General features: G+C 37.6%; 1 protein-coding gene across 1 annotated transcript in view; it reads left to right on the top strand.

Moving 5' to 3' along the window:
* The window catches only part of antxr1a (ANTXR cell adhesion molecule 1a), a 35078-nt gene that overhangs the window by 21270 nt on the left and 2482 nt on the right, over positions 1–11326 (top strand). Inside the window, exons 16-19 of the mRNA XM_043246221.1 lie at positions 4090–4131; positions 6701–6796; positions 7759–7926; positions 9275–9355. Coding sequence (XP_043102156.1) covers positions 4090–4131; positions 6701–6796; positions 7759–7926; positions 9275–9355 — 387 coding nt within the window. The remainder of the gene's footprint in view (positions 1–4089; positions 4132–6700; positions 6797–7758; positions 7927–9274; positions 9356–11326) is intronic.

The raw sequence follows: 11326 nt of genomic DNA, 5'->3' as shown, positions 1-11326 counted from the left end.
GACTCACACAGAGTCAAGGCCACCTGGGATTTGTGGACAAATTGGTTCAACAACTCTTAGATCTGACGTCACCTTTGAACTCTCAAGGTCAAATGCCAGAAGTCAGTTTCCTCATTGCTTTTCCAGAGGAACTGCAGATGTGGAAGCTTCTACTACACAAAGATAGTTTGAGTATAATAATTAAGAGGGGAAAAAAGCATGTAGTCTTGGACTTTGATTTATAGATTTGGGAGTACGTGGACTTGGTATTGAACTACTTCTGGTCTCAGTCTTGACTGATAATGTTGAAAACGTATCATAACCGTGAGGAGAAAAAGAAGCACTGGAATCACCTCAGTTTTGAATCTACCGGGTGAGTAAAGTAAGCAGCTAGCACACTAGCTAATGTAAACATCACTGAAATATCGTAACGATATGCTGCATGAAATCATGTGAGACGCTGCCTCTTGCTTGATAATCTTACTAATATCTTGTAGTGTGATGTGTCACAATGTTGAAATCTTGTAGTGTGTGAATGTTTAAGATCTGAGTGAAAACTATCTGCAAAGTTTCTACTTATGTGTGTGCTGCAACCAGATTTCATAATAGATTAAGATTTTAAAACAGCAGCATAAGCGACTATCGAGGCAGTGTCAACCAGCACAAAAGTTAGATGTATTCAGTTACTAGCATACCTCTTAAGGCCAGAGGAGTGAAGAAATAATAGCTAGTGCAGTGGCTGCGATATATACATAAACCTACCAACATACATCACCATAATTTATTGCGGAAGAAAATCATTGCAAAACTATGGATTCATGGAAATTCTGTCCTTTCAAAATTGTTTTTTTACTGACATAAAATATGTGTGCAAATCTGGAATGGAAACTAGGCTAGTGTCAGTGTTGTNGAAGAAATAATAGCTAGTGCAGTGGCTGCGATATATACATAAACCTACCAACATACATCACCACAATTTATTGCGGAAGAAAATCATTGCAAAACTATGGATTCATGGAAATTCTGTCCTTTCAAAATTGTTTTTTTACTGACATAAAATATGTGTGCAAATCTGGAATGGAAACTAGGCTAGTGTCAGTGTTGAAGATTATGAACAAATTTAATTCAGTTCTAAAGCAGAAGACAATATTATTCAACTCAATTCCGTTCAACTTGTGTTCTCATCTTATAATGTCAAATGCATAGTGACTTTCATATCCCAGCTAAGCAAGCCAAAGGCAACAGCGGCAAAGAACCCAAACCTCATCAGTTGACAGAAATGGAATGGAAAACTTTTGGGAAACCAAGCTCATTTGGGGGACTAGTTCTCCTCAGGCCAAATGAACAAACGTGATGTGATACTGCATCACACTGATATTAATTGGGAATACTTCAGTCTTGAATCTTGTCTATTGTTCAGATCTTGTCTGGAGTCTTCAGGACTTCAGGACTTCAGGACTTGTCAATGGCCTATGTAAAGGTGGGCACATTAACAAGCTACTAAACAGCTCTTACTTGAAGGTCACTGTTACTTTAGCATAAATTGGTTGGTAATCCAGGTATACTAGCTTAACCAATGTAACCTCAATGGTGATCAGCCAAAACCCCAAAACATACCTCATACTGCTTAATAAGATGGCTTTGATAGAGACTTTAAGCCATTTGAGAGCAGAATCTGTTATGAACTTGGCCCAAGATGTCAAATCCTGCTCCTGGAGGGATAACGTCTAGCAGAGTTAAGCTCCAACCCCAATTAAAGACATATGGACAAGAAAATCATGAGATCACCAGAATCCTCCAGGTTGGAGCAGGTTGGAGCTCAAATATACATGAAGGCACTGGAGACCTCTGGTCTTTTCTAGCCATGAAAGATTTTGATCAGGGGTGTCAAATCCTGCTCCTGGAGGATCACTGTCCTGTAGAGTATAGATTCAACCCTAACTCTGTTCCAGCCAGCTAATCAAGGCCTCCGGAAGTACATGAAGACTAATTTTGTCAGGTGGTAGATGCAAGGCATGTTGGTTCAGGTCTGAGTTCCTCTAGATCCTGCAGAGATTAAACATTTGCCACCTCTTGAGACCTAAGCCTACATGAGACCTAAGGGACATATAATAATTCAAACTGTCAGCGAGGGCCAACTGAGCAATATCAGAAGAACTAGACGTGTCTGGAATTTGTCTGGAAAGGCAAAACAGGAAAAGAGAAGAAATGAGTCACTGCCATGTTAGAGCAGTGTTGAGCTGAAGTTCACGGTTGAACCAGCTAAACCGGCAGAAATCCCGCTCGGCTACGATCATTTTCCAGAGACCAGCTGCTGGCCAATACAGACAGAATTAGCTTTAGCTTATTGCTATGTTTAAATAGCTTGGCTTTATTTATTAACACAGGGTCATTTAGACATTAAATACCATGTGTGTTGGTCAGGTTCAAACCTGCTAGGCAAAATGCCTTACGAAATGAATACTTTTACAAAACGGAAAAAGACGTGTCTGTTTATACAAGGTAATATTGTCTGTCTGCCACTTGAAATTTCTCTGTGAGCTAAGGGGGCACGCTCTGTTTGGGAAAGTTATTCTTTGTTACCATGGAAAATGAAATTGTGATTTGACCTTTGAAATAACAAGGAAGAATAGCAGCCATTCTCAGTTTCATTAAAGATCAATTGATTGCCAAGTAGTGTAATGCTAACGTTTTATTGGAGGTACAGAGCTATATTTGCAGCACTGCGACACGACAAAACTGAAACGCTCCCCTATAACGAACAAAGCTGTTTTCACTGTAAGACACCCAGTATATGAAACACTAGCTAGGCCTATATGATAATTGTGTGTTCAAGACCTTTCTGGCCATAAATTCAGAAATGTTAATTACAACATGATGTGTGTTGAAGTGAAGTAAATTCAATGCATTGGCCAATTTAGCCCTTTTCACATCTCAACCATGACAGGGAACGTTTAGCGGTAGTGCAATAAAATTAAGTTTTATTTATAGGCCTACTCTATCTGTATTTTATCCTTCTCAGTGGCTGACAGCGATGGGCAGATACTAAACTAAATAAGTATTATTTAAATCAGCTTTGCCAACAAAACACCAACTACTGACAAAATAAATGGTACCATCAGTATTTGCAATGGTCAATAATAATTTACAACAACTCAGAAACTGATAATTGTGACTTTATGATGTTGATCAGATGCTTTCACTCATAAATACAATCCTTTCGTCATGACTAGAACACAGCAAGAACTGTTTATGAAAACACTCAATTAATCAAAGATTTTTCCCTTCAATCCAGGCTAAAAGCTCTGTCCTTGAAATGTTTTTCACATGATTCCCAGAATTCCAGATGAGTTTCAAAACAATATGTGCTCTTTCACAATTGTTTTGCCTGTGAATGAACAGTGGATCTCCTTTTACTACAATAAAACCATGATTCATTTTAATAAGGGATTAGCAAATAAATCACATTTTACACATTGTTAAATTATAGTAAGTTATTGTTTTTGGTTAAATTGTTTACATTTAATAAAAATTATTATTATTATTACAATAATTATCATTTTAAATTATTCTTTATTTTGAGCAAAGATTCCAAGTGGATCAAAGTTCAAGCGGATGTTGCACAATTATCATTATATAGATGTTTGGTATTCCTGATGGCCTGCACTGTTTTGCTAATTGCTAAAATACAAGTGACTTCTGAACAAGTAAATTATCAGTTTAAATAGTTCGTTTTAATCCTCTGACACAAAGACACATACCTGGAAAAGCTTAACGCTCAGCGCTGCCTTCTAGCATTCAGATCTGGCCTCCAGATTTTTAGGTCATTTAAACTTGCTTGTAAACACACTGAACACAGGGAGAGGAGGGCTGCAATTCCTCAGTCATGTGTTTTTGTGTAACCTGATTTTCTGGCACACACTGAAAACATTATTTGGGTCCTCTGACATGTCAGTGGAAGAAAAAAACTGTTTTTTAACTTTGGAGAGCATGTGGTCTGACATGCCAGCATGAGTGGGCTCATGTGATGTTGTTTATCTTTTTATCCGGTCTTTCNTCTCTCTCTCTCTCTCTCTCTCTCTCTCTCTCTCTTTCTTTCTTTCTTCGCAGATTATCCATGAACCTCCACCACCAGTAGTGGAAGACAGTTCGGTAAGTTAATCTGTACATATCACAGTCTAGTTAAGCAGTATTGCTTTAAAGTGTATCTGTGATCTAGGCACAACACATTTCAGACCAAAACCAGCCAGTAAGATTATTAATATCTCAATGTCCAATATAAATTGTGCCAAACGAAGCTTCGGGCTTTGTCTGTCACAAAACAACACACAGACTGAAAGCTGGTCTTGAGAGCGAATGAGATTTGCCATTTCCGTTCAGAGCAAATCAACTTACATACTCTGGCCTCAAAAGCCATGAGCACAGACAAGTGGAGTGATGCAAATATTCAAATCCCAATGCTATTGTACTATATTTCAACACTTTATCACAAGTAATCAGATCTGAAATAAGATTATTGTTTATGTAACATATACCTGTGTACTGTGTATATTTGTTATGTATATATAAATGCAAACACATATAGGTTATGTTTAAAATATTTATATATAATATCAGTACATTTATTATTACTGAGAAAACGTGCTAGTGCTCATCTGGCCTTTATAAGCAGTGTTCTACATTACAATGGGCTGTTTTCGTTGGCTAAAGATTGAAGGTAATCTATAAGTAAGATAATAAAAAATCCTGGTAAGTAGCCGTGTAATATGTAGGATAACATATAGTCAGCTGGTCATTATCACTTAAATAAATCCAGACACGACCGTGACGTAAGAGAGAGGGGTTTATTTTGTGATAATGACCGTCTGACTGCACACAGTATATGTGAGAATGCGTTGGTATTAAACTCTGGAAACAAAGAGTTACTCTGGAGCATTTATGGTGATTTTCTTCTTCAACTCTTGTTTATCTTGGATTAGGTTTAATCCTTGTTTACTGAAACCATCCCTGGGATCTCACTGTTTAAATCGACACATGAAAAATGGCTATTAAGCCCGTAAAACGGGTCAGATTTGGAGGTTATTTTGTAATGATGTTATTCAGAATTGGAACCGTTTCTGAAGGTCAGAATGTTTCAGCTATTTAACAGGAACTTTGGGAGAGTCTTTGGACTCCATAAAACTCTCCAGACCTTTGTAGGCTGTTGTTTAACCGCTCTGGCTCTGCTGCGTTAAAACAAATTAGTTCAGTCTGGCTTTATTAAAGACCTGTAATATGATAGCATATTTTTATAAATCCTTCATCAGTGATGTCACTTTTCTAAGCCTGTAGGAATGTCATACGTGGAATGGCTGTGGGTTCGGGAAAAGTCCCTGAAGGTTTCTTTAAGTTACGCTAAAGTTTAAGGATATGAAAAATGCGATGGGATATCAAGTGGGTGGTCAAATTGAAATATGAAGCGTGGGGGAGGCTTTTAACCTTTTTGATTAAATATGGACGCTTTGATTAAAGGATGTCTGTTCAAATCTTGAGAACTGATTGTTAAACGGGGTTAAATTTCCTCAGAGCTGGAAAAATAAAGTCATAACTTGAGTGAGCCAATTTGGATTTATTTTATTGGATCAGGAAGAGCTAGGGAGGGCGTAAGCGTGGCTCGTGCCTTGCTGAGAGGCAATAAATGAAAAAGTCATGTTTTAAAGGAGTGAGTCACACCTCATTTAGGAAAATGCTCGACCCGAAAATATGTACTTGAAACAAACAAACAATCTTTACACTAGTGTTCTTGTTTCGTTTAATTATACAGTATGTGTATATCAGTTCTCAACATAGAAACTCAGATTTTATATTGGATATATCATGAGCCAACCCAGTGCGTAATCTGTAACATATTTAATGTGGTCTGGGGCACATTTTTGTTCAACCTTCACTCCTAGAAATAAAAGCTCCAAAAGGGGGTTTTACAGCATTTTTGGTTCCTCAAAGGAAACTTTCAGTGAACAGTTCTTAAAGGGTTACTCCACCCCAAAATTAAAATTTTGTTACTAATCACCTCCATGTCGTTCCAAAACCAATCAAATTGACAATTGACATCACGTGTCGGCTCATGTTTTTTTGCATCTGGAGCATTTCACCTAATTTAAAGCCTGCTACCCATGTAATTGGATGTCTGTCATCCAATCTACAACAGTTGTTGAGTGTAGAATGAAAATTAGAGTTGGTTAGTTAATTAAGATTTCATCCAAATTAAAATGGTCCCATGGGAGGAATGGAGTCTATAAAACACAAACCTCAAAGTTAAAGTAGAAATGTTATAATGTTCAAGTTTGTGACCTTCAAAGGAAACTTCAAGGAAAGACCAACAATTATTGTTAATTGTTATTTACATTTTGGTATATTGTTTGTGAAGTGCAACTGTTTTGGCCTGATGTCCCTTAAAATGTACAAAAATATTTCAATTAAACAATGGTTTCTATAATCTGAAATTTGGATTCATTTATGGAAGCCTTAAGAACAGGAAAAATGTTCTTTTGAATTTTTTTTTAAACTTGAACCATAAATCAGTCTGAACTATAAACCATAGGAGNTTTTTTTCATGGTTTTCAAGAATAAGGATCACTTTTACCAGTAAATTGCACCAAAAGTAGCTTCTTTCCTGTTGTTTGTGACCAGAACAGATTTGTGAAGAACCATTGGACTTCATTGTATTTGTTTGCTCTATAAGGATGAAGAAGAGGATGGAACTCCGAAGAAGAAGTGGCCCACAGTCGATGCATCCTACTATGGAGGAAGAGGAGTCGGAGGCATTAAAAGAATGGAGGTAAACAACAGTTTTATCACTCGCTTGAGGGCACAAGCCACTAAATTAGCACAGTCTCAGTCTCTTAACAGATGCCTTTCATCCAGAGGAAGCAGGCTGTGTCTCTGGAGGAACCTGGGGTTAAGTGTCTTTCTTAAGGGTGATGGATTCTGTCAGTAAATCTCCAGTTGATAGTTTGCCCCTACTTGGAATGAAACCACTGTTGTTTACATTACATGCCAAGAGACTTCAGCACATCCTAATTGAAATCAGCAACGTTGCCGAAAGCGAATGCCACAACTGTGAAAGAAAACAGGAAATACAGAAGGAAGAAGTCAAATGTTTGTCAAATCCATCGATTCGCAAAAGTATGCTTGAAATAAACAGTCTTCCATGCAAACAGAAGACCTCATCCAAAAACACCATGACAAAAACAAGGTTGCTGGTTTGCAAATGGTTTAGGACACTAGAACTTGCTGACCGGCTAAACCAGCTGAAGATCAGCTTGACTAGGCTGGGAGACCAGCTAAGCGACCTCTGGTGCGTTAAAGCAATTTTGTATCATCAAATGACTGCCAGTAAAGTACCAGAGTTTACAATCACAGCAAGACAGTGTTTACAACTGAGGAAAACAAGTGTGTGTGTATTATACAGCTCATCTGCTGTTTGGAATCCTTCCTTCTGTCAAACATTCTGCCTCAATTACCAGCAGTGCAGAGTTTACAGTTTGAATACCTGTCCGGAAATCTCTCTATGTGAGAAAGCAACATAAAATATATGTTTTTATACTACTGACCCATTTGTATCTTGAAAAGAAGTGAAATGTTGATAACAGGAAGGTTATGACGTAAAAACGAGGAAATGTTTTGGAGTAAAATTCATGTGCACTCATTTATACAGATTTTCTCGCTTCCATTGAAGCTCATTGGATCATTGTCAAGTCATGCTAGATGAAATGACCATAGCCATCTCCTTTACTTTAGGTTCGCTGGGGTGAGAAAGGTTCGACCGAGGAGGGTGCTAAACTGGAGAAGGCGAAGAACGCGAGGGTAAAGATGCCTGAGCAAGAGTTTGAAGCTCTTCCTGCTCGCATCCTAAATAATGGCATGCGAAAACCTCCAGGCCCTCGTAAATGGTACTCGCCCATTAAGGTGAGAACAACAATAGTGTATAATTTGTATAAGTTATTCTTTCTATGGTATTCTGTGGGTTTTCTATGACTGCATTTACATGATTCAAGTGACCTGATTTTTTCCTCCCATGTGCCACATATCGGATATGACCCATGAACATATAAGGATGATAATGCATGGTTTCTGGCATTCCCAGATCATTATTAGGTCTCATTCATATGTGAAAATAAATCAGACCGATCAGATTTTCCCCTGTCAATTTGTCAACAGTCATGCATCACTGAAAAAAATGATTGATGTCTGAGTCGAACGCTTTTCTGGCTCAGTATGCAGGGTTACCAGGTCTGTGATTTTCCTGTAGAATTAAGATACTTCTACACTGTTGCCGTGGATTGTTTTTTAGTCTGTACTGTAACAACCTGACTTGAAATATCAAGCATCTATGAATCAGCTTGGGGATAATACAGACCAGAAACTGTGGTGACCTCCAAGAATCTATGCCTGCAGAGTCAGCACTATATTACACTCAAAACCAGGTTTCCCTCATTTCACCTCTCTCCGCTCACTCATTCTAACAGATCTCGCCGTCCAAGAGCTCAGAGCACTGCCAAAGCTTTTTTCCCCCCGTTGTTCATTCTTTTAGTCTGTGTATCTTTCCTTTAAATATTAATTCCCTCTTTTTTTGTTCATCTGTCTATTTTATTTGTGAGGCAACGTGACCAGTACATGCCACTTTTTGCGACCCAACTATACATCTTCCAAGATGCCCTTCTGTTCCCTTCCCTCATTAATTTTCTCTGTTCATTTCTTGTGCAACAAAGGTCGGTTGTTTTTATCAGGAAGTTGGGTCAAGGCTGAGGGATGTTAGAATGCTGTTGTATATTAATAACCGTGGGGCAGATAGCGAAGTATTGATTCATTCTAAACTCTGGCTTTGAGATTTATCCGTCTCATTTGATAGTGAGCCAGATGTGGGATCTTGGGTTCAGGAAATCTCTTTGTCAATGTAACCCATTTCTCAGAGCTTGGTGACCGAACAATGTGAGAAGCAAGTTATTAAACACTTGAGGGTCAAGGAAGACACAATAAAGACTTCAGAATCATAAAGAAAACAATTTATACCAGGGGTATTCGGTTCTTTTCTTGGAGGGCCAACGTTTCAATGTTCAATGTTAAGTTAAGATCAAAGCAGCTCCAGCACACTTTCCTGGAAGTGTCTGAAGAGCTTTATAAACTGCTTCAGGTGAAACTCTGCAGGACAGTGCCCCTAACAGAAATGATTTTGACCTCTGGTTTGTATACAAATAAACAAATTTCAATATTATTTTTTGTGTTTTTGGGTGTGTGTGTGTATGCTGATGCACAGGGAAAACTGGATGCATTGTGGGTGCTTCTGAAGAAAGGGTATGACAGAGTGTCCATCATGCGACCGCAACCTGGAGACAAGGTAAGGCTTTTATTTTAGCATATCATATCAGTATATATAAATAGTCAATATTAAAAAAGACAACTTGAAAAATAGTCACCGCATTAAACTGAATAACAATGGATTATCGTTATGCATCAATTATAGACGCTAGGATATCTAGAATTATTGCAAATCATGAAATTTCTTTTTTATTTACACTACACATTTCTGCACACAGACTCTGGTGGGTCATTAATGCAAACTGATGATATTTACAGCATTAAAACTACACAAGCTGTTTAGCTCTTATTGCATACACAGCCAGTGATTCTGGTTTACTACTGCTTTACATTTTAATGGCTGGTTAGAATTCACTAGAGCAGTTTGCAGCATAATTTCAGAGTTAGTGAAACCCTCCACCTGGATAGATCTGCTTTGGGTTATTTTATGTGATATTTGTGCAGCAGCAGTATGTCTTGAATACTCACAGCACTGTATAGGCATATGTATCGCCGATACATATGCCGATACAGTGCTGTGAATATTCAAGCGTGTAGCAGATCCATTAAAACCAAATACATTAACAATCTCTCAACAATTGTCATGATAGTTAATAAATGTATTTCTGCAGAAAAAGTTTCAACTTGTTTCTGCCACAGTGGACTTTTGGATTTACATTTATTTACAGTAGAGAAGATTTTAGTTTTTGCCCAAGGATGAAATATCAAACGAGTAGTGAAACAGAAATGCATTCAATGATATGAAGATTTGGATACACATTACTCTATGCACTATATGAGTTGTTGGTAACATTGTCGGAATGAGGATGAGGTTTTCTGGAAATATGTGTGAAAAGTGAATGGGATTTGGGAGGTTTAGAGCTAAAGCTAGGTTTTAGGTTATGTTCAAATAGCTTGCAGCACTATTCATTTCCACTTAATTTCTTTTTAAAGATGACCATGTCTTTGATGTCTTCACCAGCACAAGTACTCTGAAGCTTATTTAAGATCTTAACTGACTCTTCGTGATCTATTTTTCACCACAATCTGTTAAATCAGTATTATAAATGTCAGTTAATTCAATGTGACTTGGCTTTACTGAAGTGATGAAAAGCAGATATGAAAAGCCAAATACAGCATTATTCCACAGATAGACAGGAAATTAAAACCAGCCTCACACTGATGGGGCTTTACACAGAAAAGATTTTAAAGTTTTTAAAGAGATTTTGACATTTTTGTAGCTTGTGCTCACCATCCACTTTTGTTGTATGAATAAAAAAATAGTTTGTGTTTCATGCAGAAATGAAACCATAGGGACTGTAACAGCATGATGATAATATTTGAGTCAACTGTGTGCATATTTGTGCATATGTTTACTCAAACAAGATCAACATTGCCAAAAACCCTATCATGAACATTAGTGATACATTTTGCAGTTAGACTTGGCTTCCTCTCTATAGCATGTATTTTCTTTGACTCGCTGCTTCTTTTAACATTCTTTCATCCTTGCCTGAATGAAGAAAAACAACAGTCCAAGAGTTAAAGTCACCTGTTTCATGCTGGGTCTCCTGGACCAAGCAAATAAACTGAGGAAATGCATATCATATATCCCAGATGGCAATGAGATTTGCATGAAATGAAGTTCTTTAGGGTGTTCTTAGAGTTCTTTAACTCGTATGTTTTTTCTTATTTATGCAAAGGATTACTTGGCTATGTAGTTGAAGGCAGGTCACATCCACTGAGAGCGAGAGCTCATCTAAGGACAGGATGCAGAATAGAATGCTCTTCATGTTTGCCAGGCTTGCTTGCAGAATCAGCAAGGAAGAGTTCAGGCAAGGATATATTAACAGCAAAAGTAATTTATTTACAAGACCAACTAATATACAAGAAAACAAGACAACTATGGATACACAAACCACGTAATATTGCCAAGAACAGACAAGGAACTAAACCAAACAGGGGTATAACGTCATTCAGGTGTCTCAAGGCATACTATTTCCATTTCTTATAT

Source organism: Puntigrus tetrazona, chromosome 8, assembly GCF_018831695.1.
Source record: "Puntigrus tetrazona isolate hp1 chromosome 8, ASM1883169v1, whole genome shotgun sequence".
NCBI classification, from domain to species: Eukaryota; Metazoa; Chordata; class Actinopteri; order Cypriniformes; family Cyprinidae; genus Puntigrus; species Puntigrus tetrazona.
Note: the sequence above shows the minus strand (reverse complement) of the source record. Positions and strands in the feature narration are given on the sequence as shown.